The sequence below is a fragment of the Melanaphis sacchari genome, unplaced genomic scaffold (genome assembly GCF_002803265.2).
Source record: "Melanaphis sacchari strain LSU unplaced genomic scaffold, SCAv2.0 Contig21_pilon_pilon, whole genome shotgun sequence".
Lineage (NCBI taxonomy): Eukaryota > Metazoa > Arthropoda > Insecta > Hemiptera > Aphididae > Melanaphis > Melanaphis sacchari.
The window spans coordinates 663,906-688,511 of NW_020271096.1; the positions used below are offsets into that span (position 1 = coordinate 663,906).

The following is a 24,606-nucleotide window of genomic DNA, read 5'->3' on the forward strand; positions in this document are numbered from 1 at the left end:
AGTTATAAATTATTTTATGATTAAGTATAGTTTTTTGTTTATTTTTTTTTTTTTTAATACGCTTTTTATTCATGTTAAATTATTTTTGATACAACAATTTTTCGGTAAACAAAATTAATAGGTAAAATAAAATAAAATCGATACGTAACCTGCAAATATTCATTATATACTTCTATTGAATATGTTTAAGAGCTCCAATGGCTAAATGTAAAAATATTTTAGTGGAAAAATATTTATTTTTTTCAAATATTTATTTATAGTTTACAGTTTTTAGCAAAAACTTTTCAAAAAATTGTTTTTACGTTTCGAAAATATGGTTGATTAAAATTTGTTTGACATGAAATTGACTAAGCGTAAAAATAAAATGTATATTATTATAAACGTATATTATATTATTGTTTTTTTAAAAATATGATTAAGACAGTTAAATAAAACGATTCAATATTTAAAAAAATAATAAAATATATTTTTTAAGTTAGCTTTCTTTAATGCAAGAGCCTTCAACCTTTTAAAATGGCAGGCTACCTATTATTTTTTTTTTTTTAAGCTCACCGTATTCATAGTACAAAAACGTATTTTATACAAACATTTAGTTTAATTATTATAATTTTTATGATTAAATTTTGTAAACTATTACTATTATTAAAACATATTTAGTTTAATATATTTCAATTTTGAAATACAATTATTTGTTTTAATTTTAGTAATAACTAACATTGTTTTTCACTAACTAATTTTTCTATATTTGGTTGTATCTGAGGTGATACAATTCTCAGCGAGTTTTTGAAGTAAATATCAATTAATCGAGCTCTATTTTTCGATTTGACAATTTTTATTCGTGAAAAGATATGCTCACAATTGTAACTACTATCAAAAAAGACATAATTTTTGATGCATTGTTTTTAAGATTAATATAATATGTTTCCATGTCAATATATTTAAAAAAAAAATTGAAAGTTCAACGTTTTTGTACTTTTCTATTAAATTAATATTATATTATTATTATGAATAAACAGACAACAACTAAAATATATACAGTTTATCTTATCGCATATTCTCTAATTTTTTCGATAGCGATGTCTTAAAGCTTAAATAATGGCTTATAGTCATTCCAATTTTATTAAATATGTTCGCGGGCCGCAAATAATCATAAGAAGGGCTGCAAGCCGTGGGTTGAAATTCTCTTCTTCAAAGTAATATTGTGAGAGTATAATTTACTATAACAAATACAGTTGCTTTATTATAAACTAATAAATTATGAGTGTCGTTTTTTTTTTTTTTTAAACAAAAAATAATTTTCTTTTTAAAATTGACTTAAAATTCTATTGATTTACATAATACACATATTTTATATTTTAATAAAAAATAATAGCTAAAAATAACTATGAACATTTTAATATTTTTGTTTCCAGACATTATAAGCTTGAAGCTGCAATTGCATCCATGACGTGGAAAATTAATTGCAATGACATAAGAATGCCGCAGGAAAAATGTAGAACGAGCTCGACAAGTATCAATAGAAGAAACAGCCAAAGGGTAAATTATGCAATTATTACGTTTTGTTGTGCTTTACAACAATCGAAAATTATACACAGAGAGGAATTCGTTTTTTAATGTTCGTTTATGTTTCCGTGTCGTTTCCATGGATTCATTTGTTTTGTGATGCATATTGTGTACGATTACCAAATTGAGGATGGAATTAATGATAATAATAATAAACATTATAATAATAACAATAACAACAATAATTATAATAATAATAATAATAATAATAATAATAATAACAACAGTAATTATAATTATAATAATTTTCGAATTTATTAAAATTGCTTTATTACATTTGTATTTTGATTGTAAAACTAAAACTTATACTCCATTGAAGTAAAAAATAAAAAGTAATTAAAATTTTACTCTTACTAATCATACTTTAAATTATCATATGTTACAGTGAAAAAATCGTATAATTATTTACCTATGATGTTTAAAACAGATTCGATCAAAAAATAAAAATAAATCTTAGAAGAATAATAAAATGTTGGTATTCTGAAAAAAATAAATAGTGTTCACAAATTTTAAAAATACAAGTCTTTGAGTTATACTAGTCCCTTAAGTAAAATTAAAAAACTTATAGAATGAAAAATGACATACTTATCTAATTAAAATAGTTATATTGATTCTTCATAATATATACGTGATTGCGGAGATGTGGGAAGAATATTTAAAGAACCTTTGTATGTGGTTAGTTTTGTATAAAGATCCGCATTTTATTCAATATTATAATAAAACCTACAGAAAACGAAAACTATACTTTGTTCGCGTCACCACATTTCGGGGGTAAGTATTTTTAGCTGCCTTAAACATTTACGATGTGAACCGAATTTCAAAGTAGATACGAGGACTTTGCTATCAATTTCCAATTTCGCGATGCATTTTTTTTTTTTTTTTTTGTTGTTTTTTATTTATTAACTATTTTATTTTTTTTTTACATCAATCAAATTTTATATCCGTATTTGCTACTTTTCGATTTGTGACCGTGTCAACTATTTGATTTCTGCAGGTTCTATAGGGTTTCTTTTAAAATCAACACAGAAATTTATATACGTATATATATATATATAACCGGTAACGCAGTTTTAACCACCATCAGATGAATATGAAAACTGAATAGATTGTAACGTGCCTCACTAAATACCATCGAGATATATTTTCATAAAAAAAAAATATAATGTTTAAGAAAAAAATCCAGGAAGGAATCGATTTGCCTTTAAACTCAACCCTCTCATCGTTCCTATACTACCACGCGTACCCTTATAATTTTCCATCATCACACTTACACGATATAATACAACATACTTTCACCAATATCATAACATCTGCATAGCTTCAATTCTACCTTCTCACCGAAGCCGTAACAAACTACCAGTATGTAATAAAATATCCACGGAGTAGTAATAATATTACAATAAAATACACTAAAATATTCTATTATATGTTATTGTTTCGTTACATTTTACAAACATTTTATTTGCGTACTTCCTATTGTATTTTAGTGTTTTTATTCCACCACGTTAACTACTCGGTAATTGGTTCGTGGTGTATATACGTTATCGTACTTAAAACCTTCAATATTTTTTACCGTTTTTTTTACCTGATAATAATATGGTGAACCTTATAAAGAATAATTATATAATACAAATCTACATTTTTGCACGAATTTCAAAAAAGTTTATTACATAATGAAGTGTATACTATAATACTATATATATATGTATATATTATTACTTTTATTCACTACCTATATAATTTTGTTTTTTTTTTTTTTTCATTTGTAGACCGTCATATCAGATGACCTCATGAGCCTTATGAGTCAATGTGAATATGGACGCCAAATATTCATTCAAACAGCATTTTATAAAGTCAGTACCTAAACAGCTTTTCCTAATTATTATTCTAAATTTATAAATAATTATTTTCTGAAAAACACAATAATATTGTATATACCAAATGTATAGTTATTATTAAAATTTTTAAAATTGGTATTTTGTATACTTAAGTTCTGCATAGCTTCTTGATAATAAGTATTATTATTGGTTTAGCTATCATCATATAATTATACGGTAGTATATTATGTTACAAATAAATATAAAAAACCTTAATTATAATATAAATTTGTTTTCCATAATAAATATTGGTATACATTCAGGGGAAAATCGTTTTACTATATTATTAGTTAAAATTATACTTTATTGGTTTAACAAAAATGTTTTAATTAAATCAATATTTTGTTGAAAAATTTAAGTGTTAAATCTTATTTGTTGACTAAAAATTGAGTATATATTTATTATTTTGAAAAGATCAATTTTCTTTTCTTTCAATAGTTTTCTTACGCACAGTTAAATGTTATGAAAAGTATCTGTGAATAATTATAAGCAAGATTAATTTTAATCAATATATGTTCAGAATATAATTATTCATACCTACCTGAATAATAAATTATTATGATTTAAAATTCAAAAATTGCATGTTACAACCCAAATGTAATACACTCATTTCAATAACATACTACAAATAATTTTAAATATTTTATATAGAAATATGATTGATATCATAATAGTTAGTAGTTGTCATTTTTATTCAATTATTAATAATTAAACCCAACCGTGTATATTAATATACGAAATTTTGACATATTTTTCTAAAAGGTAGTTTAAACTATGATTAATTTGTTATATGTTATAAATGTTTTTTTTTTTTTTTTTTTTTTTTTTTTTTTTTTTAAATTTTTTTTTTTTTTTTTTTTACATTTTTTATATTGCATATATTATATAATCTGTAATTAAAATTTATAATAAGAATAGTATGAGCTCGACCAAAAGAAATAATATATATTTTCTGAAATCTTAAGGAGCTACTCAGCAGTAATACTCAGACGCTTTACATTTGTTAAGTTATTTTATTATAAATGTTAAACAAAAAATAAAAATACTTTAAATTTTTAACATCTTTAAACATAACTTTTTTGTTATATAGACTATATTTTATTAATTACTGAGTAATTTTTAAATAACATAGTCAGATTAATACAATGTCAGTGTAATAACATTATATTTGATCAAGTGTTTTATTTAAAAATATTTATATGAAAACCAAATTTTTATTTAACATACCAAAAATATCATAATACTAATTATAGCACTCGTAAATCTGTAAAAGCACCTTCACTGAGAATTATTAAAAACGCACAAACGAGACATTTGTGTTTGATTAAAAAAAAAAAAAAAATGATAAATTACATGTAATTAAAATATTTTCGTTTGTATTATAATTTGGTTGAATGATGTTGTTGCTAAGTATTATATTCTGGTCACAATTTTCGTTTAAATAATATCAAGTATAATTATATTTTATAAAAAAACTTATGAAACATTTGTTTATTATCTTGGTCTTAAAAATATGAATTTTATCAAAAATGTGTGTTACATATAAAAAACGAAAGTCGAGAAAATCGTTGTTCAATTTCATCTTTGAATTATGAATGTTTAATTAGGTTTGAATTACTCGAATTAGTTGAATAATGCCTTTTAATCTTTATAAGAACTCTTGGCTAAGATGTAAGCTACTCTTATTAATATTCCAAGGCTTATTATAATTATACTATAGAACAAATTATAACGCCGCAAAACAATTTTCTAAGATTAAAATATTAACTAAAAAAACATTAATATTTGTGATACTTTAAAGAACTTTATGGTTTTTTGAAAATCTAATACATTAGGGTAAGGTTTATTATAAATATAATACTATGTATCATTAACTTTTCTTTAATACATAATGTTATGTACTGCTATATTGTATATTTTACATTGTTTTATTTAACAAGATATATTTTTGGTATTTCATCGACTGCTTACAATTTAGACAGGCAATATTCGTAAACATATACTTGTTCAATGTGATAATAACTAAACGTTAGCGTCTTGTAAAGAAACTTTTGATTCAATTATTTTGTCACTTAAGAATCAAGAGTTGAACGATTTAATCTCATTACATTACTTGATGTATATTTTTGTTTCAAATTCTTTTGACTTTACTTGACGCATAAGAAACTGATAAAAACAAAACATTATCAACTAAAAGTCTAAATACATATAACAGGAAATCTATTTTTTATTTTAGTTTTTACTTATATACATATAACTTGCATTTAATATATTATGTTAAAAGTTGGAACCTGAATCGTTTGTTTCTATGAAAACTTTATGATTAATTCAAATTTTTTTTATAAAAACTAGATTAAAAAATCTAAAAAGGATTGTAAAACAATTATTCTAACAGATTCTCCTGAACATTACTAAACAGTGACGTATTAGAATATTATCATATCATTACTAGCACAGGAGAATCGTACAAACAAACATTGGACATTTAAATTACAGAAGAAATTATAATAGTTATTAATGAGTTGAATAACTGAAAAACTTAATGATTGGATGGAATACCTGCAAAAAAAAAATAAATATAATAAGGTAACCGTAAAAAATTAGAGAATAAAATATTACACAAGCTACATTTAAGTCTAAAGACTACAAAATCAGTTGTCTTGTGAAAAATAGAAACAAAAAGTATCATAACAGAGGTATATAAGGTAATAAGCTAAAAATTATTTAGGAACACGGCATATGGACGATTTGGGAAGATTAAATTTAGGACACAAACGGCTGGAAAACAGTGGTGGTGGTTGCTAAAATTCTTTCAAAATATTTAAAAGCCATGGAATATATGGATTAATTAAAACCTAACACGTGTAAAAACATTTGGTTTTGAAATAAAATAGTTAAATGTTATTAAATTTATCATATTATATGGTATCACCGGAGGTAAATTGATCGTTATTTATATTGTGCCAAATAAAAGTTATCATGCTTAACGCAATAATTTAGTAGATAGGTGCGCAAAAGTAAAATTTATCATTTATCATCTATGATTAACTACGGTTATCTCATTCATTATTAGAAATTTCATATTGATCAATAATTTATTTTTCATTGTACGTCTCGTATATGTTACAATTTTTCCATAATATTATGTCGATACTTAATGGCCCCATGAATATAGCAATAATACGGGTCTGTACCCGTACATTTATATTGTATGAGTATTTCAATGGATTCAATGTACGTATACTGATCGTAGTAAATTTACCGCACCAAAATAGCTGGTGTCAAAGTTATTTGGTCACGTTAAAGTAAGGGTGGGTATAAAATGAACAATAGTATACTTGGGATGTCTTTTCTTAAGTACTTAGAAGTATTATTAATATTATACTTCACTATTTTATTTTTATTGTATTAAAGGGCAACGGTGGTACTACTAAAATCAATGCGAATATTTTAAAATGTTATAGTATTGATAAAAGCTAGTGTTATAGACTTATAGTGTAATGATAGTAATTTAATTAATTAAAATTGAATCTTTGAAATAATTATTTTTGTCAATCTGATATAATACATTTTATTTATTATAAAATTGATTGTAGTTAATAATTATGTCATAATAATATTTTATTTTTAAAATATCGAAGACATAAATTGGTACAAATTTATTTAATTCAAGGTATGTTACGATAATTTACAGTAGAGTCTCAATAGTTAGGACTCCTGATAATCCGATGAACGGGGTAATCCGGATAGCATAAGTCCATTTGTTCATAAATACATTTGTAGTTTGTTCGAAATTAAAAGTATTATTCAGAAAAAAAATAAATGACTACAATACTTAGGTTCAATTTATTATTATACATTTTTTTTTAAATTTTTTTTTTTTTTTGTAATTCATCATATTTAAGTTATTTATTATTTTTGTAACTTAAAGTGCAATAAATATAAAGGTGGTAAAATTAAAAAATAAAAATCTTATTCATTTGATTATGTAATTTTGAAAACTCTTGAAATCCTTGAAAAACCGGACAATGTCCGATCTGAATTATTCGTTTGGACTATACGAGTAGATGATCTACTATACACGCTTTTTTCAATTCAACTAACTGAATTGCTAGAGCTTAGAGAATAAGATTAAATTTTAAGGCATTTTTAGGTATGTAATAATTTTTATTTTAATCGTCATCACCACGTGGTGTTAGGCATGTTTTTCTTCTTATTAACATTAAATTCTAGAAAGATAACAGAGACTTTCTCATATCGGTTATATTATTGGTCTTGACTAATCTTATGGAAAAAGTTCAAAATAATTGAGTCCGAGTATGTTATGTCTTTGGCACAATCGCCGTGATCGTGTCGAGCGGTAGAATTTCCGGCGAAAGAAGCGGGGATTTCGACATTATCTTGATGATGGACTGGTATTCGCTGCGTCTGTCGTCTTGTTTGGTCGCTGACATCATCACTGTCGTTACATTTATGGTTACTGTTCACCGATAAGTTCGGCGTTGCCGCCGAAACTGACGTATTAGCGACATACTGGCAGCTTTGTCGTTGTTTTGGTTGTCTCCATTGTAATTCCGATTGTCGTTGCAGTGGTACAGTTTCGACGTTCCGTTGAAATCGACACGAGCACGTAAACGTCTGTCGGCCAAAGTCGTATGTATAGTGATCGTAGTTGGAATATGGTATGGTGGAGCCGATGTTGGTGTTAGAAGAAAACGCGGAGGTAGTAGGTTCGGACGTCTTGTACTCAAACCGGATGGGAGCGACTTCGTGATTGGAGTGATGTAACCCATGAAGTGTCTGCAATTGGATACGTCGTTCCCGGTTGCGGAGCACCCGTTCCCGGATGTGCTTTTCAGCGGGTGGTTTGGCCCATGACACGTCGATCCGAACGCCGGTCGCTTCGTCCACGGCGCCATTCAGCGCATCCATAGCGTCTTTGGCATCCGACCGACGTTCAAAATGCACGAACGCGTAATTTTTCAGGTTCTTGACACGTTCGACCATGCCGTACCGGCCAAAAACATTGGCCAATGTGCGCTCGTCAAGCGTGCCACCGTATTGCCGGACAAACAATATCCGGACGGTGGCCATCTGTTGGGCGTCCGCTTCTGGTTCCGGATCCGCCCAATCAACGATCGTCTTGCACCCGAACACCGTGCACCGAGACAGCCGGCGCTTGGACTCCGCAGCTGCCATACCGGATTCGTAGTCCAGAAAACAGAAGCCTCGGTGCAACTTGGGATTTTCAAAGTTTTTATACGTGATGACGCGCACCAGACCTTCCGTATACCGGCTGACTTCCTCGAAAATGTCCAATTCTGATTTTACCTTCGGCAGGTTGCCCATGAACAGCCGACGCGCATCGTTGCGGTTCGACAGGCCAGGAATGGTATTAACGATAGTGGTGTTAGTGGTGATGGTAGTAGTTGTCGTTATTGGGATGTTTGTCATCTGGGTGGGGGCGGTGGTGGTGGTGATGATCTGTAGAGGTGACGTTTCCAACGAATCTGTGATCTCCAAATTATCCGACATAACGCAGAGTGACGTGAAAAAATTTTGTTACTGTGATATTATCGTAGCAAGAAAAGCTTGTACAAGTTATTGCGAAAATTCCGCCCAGAAATTGTACGTAATTCTTGAAAATTAGCCCGGAAAGATATTTCCAAATAATGAATGTTACTAATAATTTCACGTGTTTGTTTTATAAAATATTGGTTTAACAAAAAAAAAAAAAAAAAATCAAATCGATAGTGGCCAGCGATTGTTGTCTTTGGAATCAGATGTTTTGTCGTTTTTTTCTTATCGACAGTTAACGCTGCGTAAAATTTTCGATAGAATAACAAAAATATTAGTCATAATTTATTGATAAATAAACAACATAATATGGCATATTGTGGTCTATATAGTTTAGTTACTATTACGGTATTAATTCTCGTTTGACTGTTTTATTATAACAAATCATCAAAATACGAATATGTACGATTTTAATTTCAGTAGAATCTTTTTTCAAAAATACATTATAATATATATGTATTTGTAATTTTTTTTAGAAAAGTTATATTGACTTTAAAGGTAGAACAGAGTTCTAAAACGTATATTCGTGTCGTTTATGTTTTCATATTTTTTCAATAGTCACTTATTCTGGATAGATTCTTAAACATTTTATTACTGTATGTATATGGGTGTCATTATATTATAACTAGGCATTTATTACACTTATTCGGCATGTTTATTTTTTTCGATTCTATTGTAAAATAAACTATTTACTATTTTATTTTTATCGATAACAACTATAATGTTGAGATACTTTCAATTATTGTTTTTTAAGACTTTGTGTAGGAATGAAAGAAATTACATAACTAATAAACATCTATAAACTGTAGTACACAAGTGAACATATAAATTTTAAGCTGTGTATTTATTTTTTTTTTTTTTTTATTAGTGTGTCTAGGAATTTTTTCTGTTGTAAAATGTTTTTAAATTTTTATAAAACTTTATTAACCATTAAAAAAAACACCAAAAAATGGTTGTATGCAATAGTTAGAACCATCTCGCATGACATAATCGTATTATTATTAAAGCTATAAATTAAGATGTTAAATTTTTGTATAATTATAAGTAAAAAAACCTCTTAAGTCGATTGAATTAATGTATAATTTTGGTATATAATTAAATCTTTATTACGCCATTCAAAATACTTTTTGTATATAATTTAGAGGTGAAAGGTTTTATTTTTTATTTTAATTTCACTTTATTAGTTTAAAGAACTCATGAAAATTAACTATAACTTGATTTTTTTTCATATTTTCTAACAGAATATAATATTACTGAAAAGTGAGCAAAGAACTACTTAAGAAGTTATTGTCGGTTAATATTTAACTTATATTACAAATTAGTGTTATTTTTGATAATTATTTATCGGTAAATTTGTTATATAAGTAGGTAGATAAAAACATAAATAATAAAAATAATTGGTATAATTTTTAATACAAATTGAATTTATAAATAGAAAATTAAGTTAATTATTTACTTAAGTACAATCTTATATATTATTTGATAACTGAAACCTGAAATAAAATATAAAAATAATAAAATTGTTCTTTTGAAATATCTAACCTAAATTAACGGCATTTTAAATTTTATATTTAAATAGCTCAAAATGATACAAATATTATAAAGATTTAAAAATAAATTATGATTTGAAAAGAAACTAGAAAAATTAAAGTAGTATATAATACGTTTATTAAGTATTATCAAAGTTATTTATGATCTATTTTAAACTATTTTATCTAAAAGTCTTAAAAAAAATTATAATACATATACATAATTGTTGCTTGATGGTATCATGTATTACTTAAAATTTTCTTCAAAAGTATAAATTTATAATTATTATCTACTTTTCCAAATTTAAGTTAAATATATTATTTTTTTTGCTGTTTATATCAATATATAATAAATATTAACTATCTCAGAAAGTGTCATAATTATCAAAGTTGCGTTGAAATGGGCTACTTAGAGTTGAAGCATTTTCACATCAATGATTGCCATGTTTTAAAATTAAAATATTTCAATAATTGTTTTACCAAAATGTGTTCAAATCGCATGAGTACAACTAACATTTGACATTTTATTTCTAGTTGTATGAAAATTAAGAATTTATGATCTGAGCGAGACAAGCATTTAAAACGGAACCAAAAAACGTTTTTAATAGTTAGTCATATAAATATAGATACTAAAAATTTTACAGCATACATGATTTTATGATAAAATAAATAAATAGCTTTTAAAACAACTTTAGTTATTTTTTATTATAAACGACATATAATAATTTGAGTATGTTTAATTTCCAAAAAAAAATGTTATTTGTAGAAAATACGAATGGAAATTTTTAAGAATAGAATCTCGACGAGCTTTAGAACATTATTATTTTTATGACATAAACATATAATCTTTGTTTTTATTAAAAATTGTAGTTTTTGGTTGATTTTAAATTTTATTTGCAAAACCCTTTTAAAGTACGAAACTATTAAAACTTTTAATTAGTTTGTTTTTATTTTATTTTTATTTTTTGGTTCGTTATGATATCATATCTTGATATTGTTAATAGCTCAAATAAAAAATTTTTTTTAAAAATAATGAAGTGCGAAGAAAAAGGTATACATACATTTGAACTTAAAGTAGGAAAAAATAAGGAAGTTTAAAAGTTTTGCACAGTGAAGACATTTTTTTTTTAAATTTTAGTTAGTAAATAAGTTTGTCAAAATACTAAATACAATTAAAAAAAAAAAAAAAATGTTTACCTTACATTTGAACTAAATATTATTCATATCTACAGGTTGCATGATAGATTTATGTCATTAGCAATATATTTTGGATCTATTATAGAATCTATAATCAGCTTAAAGTCGCTCGAGGTATAGAACCGTTTATGGTTTTGACATACTCACTTTTAAGTATTAGAATTTGTTTGTTTAAATATACTTTAAACTGAAGAGATGTTTCAGATGGTAAATTATTATTTGAATACGTTTATTTTAATTGAAAACTCTATCAATGATCAAATTTTATCTGTGATAATTACCTAAGATAGTTATTTTCTTAACATATACAATACACACATCATTATACGTTAAATTAGTTATTAACACGAGTCGTAGATACTTATGAAATTGTGTATATTCCTACAAGGAACCTTACAATTTTCTTCGAAATATCTATAGTTGTGAAATCAATACATGATTTTACGTTATTTTATGTACAATAATACTACCTTAAGTCTTAAGGTTAAAAAAAAAAAACGAAAAAACAAATGAATACCATACTCAAAATATAATTTTAAAATTCCCTAAAATTCAGATTTTTTTAAATATTTATTGAACATTGAATTTTTATTGAGATGCGTAAACACATACCCTGCGTTATTGGAGCCGATCTTTAACGAATGCTTCCTGATTTTCACGTTGAGTTTCACATAAAGTGTTGTATTATCGTTTAAAATTATATGTGTATATATATATAGATATATATGTACACTAAACGAATGATGTTCGAGTTTTATAATAAAAAAATAGACTCAATAAACGCAATTGGCGAAAAATATTATTGTCATAACTAGATTATGTTTTATTTTTTTTTTTATTATCATTATTATTCTGTATTATTATACATGTATGTGGTATATAGATATTCTGAATCCAAAACAATATGTGATCAGTATAAAATATACATTATGTACTACTGTATAAGATACGTGAATAAATTGATGGAACTATTTATATAACAGTTGCAATCATCACGGTTATTACACGGAATATGTATACAATTTTTTTTTTTTTTTATATAATAATATATCATTTTTATTATACGCAAGTTATAGTACCTCTTATTATAAAAATATTCAAACTTCGTATATAATGCCTCCGCACTTACATAATATAGGTAATGATATTTACTTATACATATTATTCTATCTTGTTGTTGATCTTGAGTTCATTAACAATGTGTTCTGTTTGAGATTTTTATAGATAAACGCTTACCTGTGAAGAAAATATTCATAATAATTCTTAAGTTTGGATCTCACTTTTTTTTTCCCATTGAACTAATATTGTTGAATATATCATCGTTATATCGATCACGTCACCATATGATTATTCGCATTTGAAATAATATCCTATACATTAATACGAATCAATGTATAATATTAGAATCTAATAAAATGATTAATTTTGTGCGTATAGTTAGACGAAAATAAATTTATTTAAACAACACTAGTTAAGGCGTCGTTTAAATCTAATAATTTGTTATTTTTTCAACCGATAAATAGGTATTTAACTAAACATTTTTAGATTCTGAGAAAAACAATAAATATATCGATTTTACAATAATGTGTATTTTTTTTTGTCTATTATTACCTTTTGAGGCAGTAGAAATGCTTTGGTTTTGAACTTTAGGCTGTAATTTTTGGTAGTAAATTAGATGTAGATGGTACTTATTTTTTATTGGAGAGGAGTCAAAAGTAAAAATATTTTATTTTTCTTCAAACGATTATGTTCTTTTTTTTTTTTTTTTTGTTACAATTCAAAAATGAATAATCGTAGATACTTTATATATATATATATATATATATATATCAAACATTAATAACAATAATATTTTATTGTAGAAATTATATTTGTTATTAAAATTAAATATCAATAATTAAATGAATGTAATGGTTTTGTTAAAGTTAAATTATCATACCCTTAATCTATTAGCAAAATAAATTACTTTGACAGAGAAATACCAAATGATATATCAAGAAATTTACTCAGTAATATAAATTGGTTGACTGTCTCCGTTTAGAATCGTCTTTCATTTGCAATGATATATCAATGAACTCAAATTTAAAATATCCATTAAAGTAATCCACTACTAGAAATTAGTATACAACAAAATTATACCCACTTCTTTACTTATTTTTTTAAAAATAAATATTTAAAAAAATAAAGAAGTATTTTAAAATTATTGTCAAATTATTGTAGGTTAGATTAACCATACGTCCTGTATTATATAGGATTGTCCTTTATTTCAACTTTATGTCTTGTTGTTCTGACTATCTTCTTTCAAGATGCTTTTTGTCCCGTATTTTCAAGTCTGTCTCGTATTAATCCCGGTTTTTGCCTTACTGTTATAATTTATAACTTTTGAAATTGATTTTAGAAAAAAGCCGTTTTTTACGGTATTTTTGTATAAAATTATTGAATAGAATAATATAAAAACCTAAACTTATCAGTATTATTTTTAGATTTTTGTTTTTACCAAAATTATAGCTGAATCACATTGTTGTCGGCGACGTAAACTGAACCAACGTATAATAGTATTATATTTACCGACCAGGAGTGACCGGCCGCAACCTGTTCCTTATAAAATGTTTATTATTATAATTATTATTTTATTATTTATAAATAAATAAATAAATATTTTATTACTCTGAGTATATCCCAATTATAATAGCTCCATGTTGAGCACAAGCGTCGTCACACATATTTTGAAATTAGAAAAATCTTGGTATGCTATAATCGGATTTCAGACTGATAGGAAACCCGAAAAACAGTAAGCGTAAAGCAATGTCATGTTTTAATTATTGTAAAATCAAAAACTTGAAAGTTTATTTAAATTCTGAAGTATTTCCCTACGAAGATTTTCAAAGCCACTTTATTAAGAACAAGATGGCTACATTATGTATATCGCATATATACTGAGTTCCAGAAATCCAATTATGGTCGTGATAATGTTAGTCCTCTAATAAGTCAATCAGATTTCAAAAAAACTATCGCCGATTATAATTGTTGTGGATAAGACTATATGAGCAGACAAAACGATAATGGAAAAATGTCAGCTGTTGATCTAAGGACTGAGATTGAGACCTAAGAAGCGTTTCAGCCTCCACCCTCCACTTCAGCATATTGCTTAATATTAAACGTCCAAATTATAACTTATAATCCATTTAATAGCGAAGTAAGAACAATGTAAATATTTATTGTAAAACTTAATATTATTTCAATGAATAAAAATCGAGTTTTATAAAATATATCATGTCTTTATTTCACATAAATTGTTAATACAACTGTGCTTAGAAGGGTGGATACTACACTATATGACGGGTGGGAAGGGGGGCACAGCCGAGCACGTAAGTGATAGACATGGATAGGAGTGGAGGGGCTGGGCCGAGTATGGCTGAGTACGCACGTGATAGCAAGGGCTATAAGCTGGGCAGAGTAGCTGTATTAACTGGTTTTTCGGGGGATCCAGAATATAATAAAACATATACTGCTAACGTGGATCGACAGTGCTTTTTGGGTTCAGGAGATCCACCGGCAATTCACTGGACGGCGTGACTTATGAGCAGCGGTTATTATGAACTTATCTTATTGAAATGGATCGTATTGTTATTAGTAATTATGTTAATAACGTTACCTGACCCAATGTAAATGTTCGTTATATTAAAATATTCTTTGTTTTTCGAAATATTTTGTCTAATGGTATGATGTAGTTTGGAAATGTAGGAGTACTCTTCAGTAAGGGTTAACAATATGTTGCTATAATTTTTATCTAAAGTTTCTATAATTAGTAATCCTTGTTTTTCTACTTCATTATTTTTTTCTTTAATCCCATCAATTTCTTTTAATATTGCTTTGGTGTTTTCTATAGTCGTTTTATTCATTGGTTCATTAAAAAAAAAAAAAAAAAAAAATTAAAAATTTTAATAATTTTTATACATTCTAATCTTAGTACTTACTAATTATGCAATTAAATATATATTATCAGCCAAACTAAAACATAATAAAAAAACTAATATGATATTTTTTATGTTAATTTTTTTTGTTTTAACATCTACGGTATAATTATCTTCAATCTAAAAAAAAAAAAATACGTAACAATACTATTTCCAATTACAAATTACTGGAAAAAACATTATAATATTATATGTATACTTACATTGATTATTATACAAGAATTCATTATTTCGAACTAAACACAATTTCGAAAAATGAATTACACAATGGTTATGTATTTAAATATTTACAGTTTAGCCTTAAACTTAACTAAGTGTGATTATTAGCTTTTGTTAGTTATTAGCTAGGTTACATATATAAAAAAATATAATAATAATACGCAACACGTATTTATAAATTATAAGTATAACCGATGTTCGAGGTGGCCGTGTTGCCTATACAAGACTTGCGACTGGCACTCACAATGATCATCGACTAACGGTTCACAGGTAGTGACTAAAAGATTATATGCCATTCTCTCGTTATCGAAAATATAATATCCGATAATGAAATTTAATTTCATTTATAACATACCACCCGCCTTGAAATACCATTTCAAATCTACAGCTGACAATTAATTAAAAACATATTATAAATAATGAGTTTACTGACTGGGTACCGTTTCTAAAATTTACAATTTTTTTTTTTTTTAAGTAAAATAATAAAATACGTGATTAAAGGAAATTTTAAAAAAGTATTAATTGAGTTTAAACATATTTTATGTTTTTCAAAATAATGTTTCTATGTGTTTAAATTTAAATTTTTAATAATTTAAAAATTATATTTTTTCACAATTAAATATAAACAAAAAAAAAAAAATTAATAATATTTTATTTTTTTAAATATGGCCATCCTATTGTAGGTATTAAAATACTGTTCCTGTTGTTTTCATCCTTTTATTTGTTTTTTTTTTTTTATAAAATAACAATATAATCTAAGTTTCTTAAAAATAAAAATATTTCAGCTATTTAAGCTTCCTAATTATTATTTTATTATTAACTAAGATAATCATTAGATATTATATAGAACATATAACGTATTGATATATACAGAATGATTCACCAAGAAGATTGTCTCTATTTTTTCATACCAATATTTTTATACAAATTTTTATTTTTAAATTGTCTGTGGTATTTTTAATTATTTAAATTATTATACCATTTAAAGAGTTTCCTTTGATTATATAAACTTATTTTTTTAACAGGAACCTACCTATTTTGTAATAAAATTTTAATTAAATGACTTAATTGAAAATATTGTCATCGTTTGTTTGCCATTAATTGTTATCTTAGTACCTTAAGTTAAAAAAGGTGTTTTTTTTTTTTTTTTAAATTAAAATGTATAAACATTAAAATTTTCAAAAAATATAATTGTCTTTGTAACTTGTACGTTTTGGTACTTGAGGTGACTTACATTTTAAAAACTGAAGTTTGTTTCACTAAAAGACATTCTTTAAATTATATAAGTAAAGCATTTGAAAGTATTTTCTTTACGTATTGATAACTTAAAGTTCCAAATATTAAAACTTAATATATTTTTTGTTAAAGAAAAATGTGAAGTAAAATTTACTTGGTGAATCACCCCGTACTCGTATATGTGTTTAATACTTTTACAAAAATTGCTCCATACAAGCTAATCATTTTGTGGACGTAAAATAAATATATTCATCAACATTTTTGTATTTTTTTTTTTTTTAACTTTATTTTCTGATTACAGGGTAATAAAGTTGCACTGAAAACACTAAAGAGATCGCGCTTGGAGTTGACGCGTTCTCGCCTGCTGGAATTAAAAAGGGTATGTAGATAACTTAATTCGATGTTCAAAAGTCAAGGGTGTGTGAATGTATATTTTAACTATATATACATGGACATTTGAATGTTTGATGTTTATATACGCATGAAGTGACCCTGGTGATATATAATTAATTTTAATATCCTGTACTTTTGTGAGTATGTTTAATACAGCGTTTTGCTAATGAAATGGATTCGTTCTTAGAGAAAATTGATCTCGTATATTTTCATTCTCGACCTAATTTTTTTACTATATTTTATTTATAAAAAGGTCTATACGGTGTAAATACATATTGACGATAATATAAAATAAATAATAAATAAGTAACTTACAAATTATTCAAATTATATAAATAATACTAATATAATATTATGTGTATAATTGCAAGTATATTGTAAATATTATTAACAGCAATGCCCATCGTAAACCTAGCTCAAAAAAAAAAAAAAAAGTAGTAAAATACCAATTATAGAATATATTTTAAAAATATTTTGGAAAAATAAATTGAAAATTGTATTTAAAAATGTAAGAAAAAAAAGATTAAGACATAATGTGGAAATAAAAAACAACAATTTTAAGATCATTTAAAAACTAATTAGAAAAAAGTGATATCTAACGGAGTAATTGAAATGGATTATGATACTGATGTAATGGTTATCGATGATTACGAATTTCGATGAAGCATGGGAGATAATACTAATAATGAAGTTCCGAGTTTACAAACTGCTGTATAATTAAAAGTTATATATATATATATAACACTATCAAAACATATGTATTTTATATAATATGGTATTAGGGTGATATGTGAAGATAATTAATTCATTTGATTTATAGTTTAGAACATTTTAAGTATTTGTAAAGTACTTTAAAACCATACGTGTACGATATTTCAACAAGTTCAAAATATTTGAAGATATGTTTAATCTATCTTTTTTTTTTTTTTTTAATATATGGAAGCGGTTCAATAAAGATTTATAGAGCACCATATACTTAACTTAATTGTATTTTCTACTAGTTTCAATAAAGTCAATCTTTTGGTTTAGTTTTTTTTATTTTCTGTTTCTTTACAGTAATATTTATTATTCACAAATCGATATTAAATAAAATAGCAGAGAAAATATGAACACTCAAGATTTTATTCTTAAAATGAAATTTTTAAAGACTTTCACTTTATATTTCAAAAGTTATCATTGTTGAAATATTTGCAAGGGAAATGCTAAACTTTCTATCGAGAAATTATAATTTCGCTTTTCAATGTTAGTAAATTTAATCAATTTCTAATTAAATCAGAAAACGGAAACGTATATAAAATAAATACGATAAATAATATACTTATTTTATTTTTCTTGATTTAAAAAAACCACAATTTTACATGGGCGAATGTAGTCAATTTTTGAATATGTAGGTGTCAAGATGGATTATTTAATGATAAAAATCGTATTGAACAATAATAATGATTTATTTCAGATGAAAGATTTGCATCATGATCATTTAGTACGATTTTATGGGGCGTGCATAGAACCCAATTACTGTTGGCTTCTGACCGAGTATTGTCCCAAAGGAAGTTTACAAGACATTCTTGAAAACGATCAATTTAAACTGGATTGGATGTTCCGGTACAGTCTGATGCATGATATTATCAAAGTAACTATACATCATATTTACACCTTATTATTATTTACGATTTATCTTTATTTCTGTATATTTTCTACATTTTAGTCTACTAAGAACGACCATGTTTTATCTTTTTCTGAAATACATAATTAAAGATGATTATTATGACGTACAATAAATACAACCACCGAGTTGTAAGATAATACGCAAGCAATTTTATTTTCTATGCTATGAATGCGTGTGCATTGTATTGCTTAAGAACGCGATACCTAAATTAACGCAACATATAGTTAGAAAGAGACCACACTCACCGTATAGTGATATATTGATCTCGGAGTCTCGGAAGTACGTGGTGTCAGACCGCAATTAGTTTCATATACAATGATATGTTGACCACATCATTATTTTGTAGTCTGTTTTTACAATACTCGTGTTTGTAAATGATAGTATATAAATAAAATATATACATAAAAAAAAATAGTTAAACGATAAAAATAATAATAACGATAAGATCTCTTTGTATACATATCATGTTTCATCATATAAAGTTAATTTGGGTCGAAAACAACAGTTTTCAATTACGAGTTATGTATGTTAAACATAATCTGTAAAACAATGTTTAATGTACTTTTTTTTGTTTTATAAACATTTCAGATATTTTTACGCTCTGTGTTTAATATCATATTTTTTCTTTACAGCACACCCGAGGGTTCTTATTATGACCTTAGATGGTTGGTTATTTTTTTTTTTTTTTGTGATTTCAAACCATATTTTTTAAAAGATTCCTGATAGAACAAAGATAACTATTTTGAGTTTTATACACGTATAATATCTTTTGTAAATCCCCGTGGTTATGCTTTTGAAAATAGAAATAAATTTATAAATTATTAAAAAAATGTATAAATTATTTTATTTTATTTTTTTTTTTATTTTATTAGCTTTAGTTTTACTATTACAGCTCAAAAATTATATAGTATAAATAAATATTAAAAGTGTATACATAGAAAAAGTAAACGAAAAGCCTAAAAACTTGGCATTCTATTTACTTTGATTCAATGATATGTGAGATATGAAAATAATAATTAGGGTGTTTCTAAAATGTATTGTCCTGTTAAATTAAAATATGAGTGTATTGATATAATATTTTAGATGCATAACGTATTTATATAGGATATGATACTTTTTTATATTTCTTGAATCCTACTAAAAATCATAATATCACGTATGTATTTCAAAATATGAAAATATCTAATTTGACTTACATTTAATAAGTAATCGAATATTACACGTCTAGAATATATTTGTCATTATTTAGATTTTAAACAAATCAAAAAAGTATTTCATTGATACTAACATTCCTGTAGGTTTATAAAGGAATACAGTTTTTATCATATTTTTTTTTTCAGGGAATGTGTTATTTACATAGTAGCGAACTCCGCTCTCATGGTGGTCTCAAATCTAGCAATTGTGTGGTTGATAGCAGGTTTGTTCTGAAAATTGCAGACTTTGGTCTTAGAAGTCTTCGAAATAGTCATACAAATGAATCAATAAGCGACAGTGATTCTTATGCTTACTGGAGAGGTTTGTACAATTATTATTTTTATTTTCACTGGAAAGTAACAATAAAAAAAATAATATAAATATAGCATGACATATTAACTTTACGTGATTATGGTAATAACATATATATATGTGTGTGTTCGAAAATCCAACAAAAGAATTTCAATTTAAATTGTATATCTCGTTCATGTACGAGTATAGTATGCATGTTAATATGATTCTGATTTTTTATGAGGAAAAGTCGATAGCATTTACCTAGTAAATTGTGCTCTGGAAATATATTACCATTTTAATAAATATTTAGTACAACATTACATATATTGTTATATATATATATATTTATATGTATACATATATTATTTATATAAGTATTATAATAGGTTATTATTATCTTGGTATACTTAATATTATACGACAAATAATTTCTAAACAATGCTCTTATTTAGCTATATTTTGATTCCTAAGTTGATAAATAGATATTATTAATAAATTATTAATTATTAAATTAAATAATTACTTTTGAAATATATTATACAAATTAATATTTGGTTTTAAACAAAACTTACAAAACTATAGGTTAGGATATTATTTATTTTCAAAATAAAATTTTAATATTTTTAGAAAAAAAAATTAAAATTATTTTGTATCGATTTAAAATTTTGAGAAGATTTGATATTCATCACAAAAAAATTCATTAAGATTTTATTATTTTATTGTAATAATTTAAAAATTATTAAATATGTGTTTATGTTATCATTTCTTAAACATCTCAGTATATTTTCTAAATATTTTTACTTCACTTCTTAATACATTTTTTAAATTTTAATTGGGTCAAAAAGTTTAAAGATTTAATAAATAGTTTTTTATAAATTTATATTATTATTATTATTATTATTATTATAACTATTGTTAAAATCATTAAAGGTACTCAGCTACGATTTTTTTTAAGGATTTGCAGCTTACATTTTCATAACATTTGTCAAAATCACAAATATAAATTATTTTATTGCTGAGAATTTATAAAAAAATATTACAAACGAATTCAAAGTTTGTATTGAAATATTCATACTATTACTAAAAAATCTAAAAAAAAAAAACATAATAAATATTAAAAATTTTTTATATATATATATATATACACAATTTTGAACTTTTTTTTATAGATACTCTAAGTTAAAATTTTAATGAAATTAAAATTTTTAAGGAAAAATAACGAATCTAGTTTTTGAAATTTAAAAATATTTCTTTTAGACACTTCAAACCTCTATGTTTTATTATATTTTATATATACATTGACATTTTATACTTTGAGAGCAGCGATGAATCCATTGATTTAATAATGGTGTGTTTTTTTTTTTTTTTTGTGGATGTGTAAGAAGTAAGTTCGCGATAAAATATAAAATGTTTCGATTATCAAAAATGGATGGTAGGGGTGGCTTAAAGTATCAAATTCGATCCGATTTGTACCTTAGAAAGGTCAAACTTAAGTTTCCAATATTTATTTATTTTTATAATCAGGAATAACATAAACTTTGATGCAAATTCAATTTTCGACAAAATCGATTTTTTTTTTGTTTTTTTTTTTTTTAATACAACTCAAAAACAAATAAGCATAGTTACTAATTTTCTCAACATTTTGACTATTTTTGAGCTATTTATTAGCATAAGAAATATTTAATTTATTTTATAATTAACGATCAAAATAATTTGATAGGTATATACATTTTTTCTTAACAAACCTAAAATTTAAAAATTAATACAAGGTTCTTTATTTATTTTTCAACCTATAAATGAAAAATACTTCTACTGCAAAGCTAAATTAAATTTTTAGGATTTTTTTAAGTTATAGTGTTTACAAAATTCGATGTTTAAATGTAAACTAATTATTTCTCTTCAACTAATTTTTGATATTTTATTATATTAAAAAAAAAAAAAAAATACTTTATGTGACTATATACATTATTTAAAATTTTCACCAATATTTTATACCATTTTCATTGTACTATAATATTTTTAAAATGTTTTAACTCTTTTTAAGTTATTTATAGAGACTATACATTTCAATTTTTTTAAGTTTTTTTTTTTATAAATGTCAATAAAAAAATTATTCATTGGGTCGTAGTTTTTGAAAATTAAGTATTAGATCTTATATAAATTGTTCACATATATATATATTATATCAATATAAATATTAAAAATACATAGGCAAATTTTTTTCTCTTGTAGTTTCAATTTTTATGTAACTTGTAAAAATCTTAAAAAAATGTCAAACTATTTATAGTTATGAATTCGTAAAAAATAGACTTGGTAAACAAGGTAGAAACATAGATATTGAATGGTTTAGAACAGCTTACCAATTTTCTTATCTTAAGGTGCCACGCTCATTATTAAAAACATACTCGAGAAGTATAAAAAATATAAACAATGAAAAGAGGATCTCAACATAAACCACCTGATTGGAACAAGTCTAAGTCCCAGCCTAAATAATAAGACCACCACAATTTAAATTTTAAAATTAAAAATATTAAATCTTAATAGCTAAAAATGATTAAAATGTACATAAATATCTAATTATTTAATTTAAAATTTTATTTTTTTAAAAAAATATAATATATATGTAAATATAATACCAATAGCCTTGGTAGTTAAAACTGAAATTATATAATTTCAGACCAATAAAAAAGAAATTCATAACTATTTTTTTTGTTTAAACTTTTAAAAATTTAATAATAGATTATTTGTAAGTATTTCATACTGAAACGGTAAAATTTAAAAAAAACTATAAAGAAAAATATTTTTTATAAATATTTTAAGTTTTAATTTTGATGAAACTATTCAATTGAACAATAAATAGCGATATGTAATTTTGCTAAAATTTAAAAACATTTTTAAATTTAATGTGTTTTATATTGAATTAATTTTACGCAATGACTATTTTCAATTTTGATTTATTTTAAAATATTATCTGTTTATAGAAATTATGAATCTAATTTTACTGTTTTCCGGTTATAGAAAAAATGTTATTAAATTTTGATTTATTAATATATATATTTATACCGTATTATATTAACTGATATATAAAAATAAAGTACTAATTATTTGATGAATTTCATATTTTCAGAAAAAAAAAATATCAATTTACTATAATCTTATAAGTAAAATAAATGATTTTAATAGTTGTATTAAAAAAACATACCACTTAGTAATATGCGTTGGCTAATAAACCGTTTCTGCTTTGAATTATTTTTATATAAAATAATTTGTTATTGAATTGAAATTTAACACATTCATTATAGTGATTCATTCGACATCTAATATACAGCAGAGCAGTACCTACTTGCATACCTTTTTTAATTCAATGTTATCGGTAAAATTAAATTTAATCCACTGCATTGCTAATCGTAAGATAAATTATTATTACTTCAATAACAATTTTAAAATAGCATAACTTTGTAATATAGGCTGACAGACCATCTCCGCTTATAATCATTATTCTTAGGTTATATTTTAACATTAAATTAAAATTTAACAATCCATTTCAGTTATTAACTCAATAACGTAGTACACTCTTTACCTATAGTACAACAGAGCAATTACCTAATTTTCCCCATTTTTGTTAATTAAATAAATTTAACGGAAAGCACTCGATTATTTAAAAATTTATTATTTCCAAGTTAAATGTAATTTAAAATGATGGATGTTATTTTTATTTTAAACTTTCTTACATGAATGCACATAAATTTTAATTTTGCGGTAAATATATTGATATTTTTCCACGGATTTCCGTTATGGGTAAATACATTTTTATAAGACCGATAAAAAAAAATATCAATGCCGTTTTGGAGCCATAAAAATTTGAAATGTTTGCATATGTAATGTCC

General features: G+C 24.4%; 1 protein-coding gene across 1 annotated transcript in view; it reads left to right on the top strand.

Moving 5' to 3' along the window:
- Positions 1-24,606, top strand: part of LOC112594101 (atrial natriuretic peptide receptor 1) — a 288,296-nt gene that overhangs the window by 131,695 nt on the left and 131,995 nt on the right. The window contains exons 9-13 of the mRNA XM_025338728.1: positions 1,413-1,536; positions 3,333-3,416; positions 17,474-17,551; positions 19,019-19,195; positions 20,572-20,746. Of these exons, the coding sequence (XP_025194513.1) occupies positions 1,413-1,536; positions 3,333-3,416; positions 17,474-17,551; positions 19,019-19,195; positions 20,572-20,746 (638 nt within the window). The remainder of the gene's footprint in view (positions 1-1,412; positions 1,537-3,332; positions 3,417-17,473; positions 17,552-19,018; positions 19,196-20,571; positions 20,747-24,606) is intronic.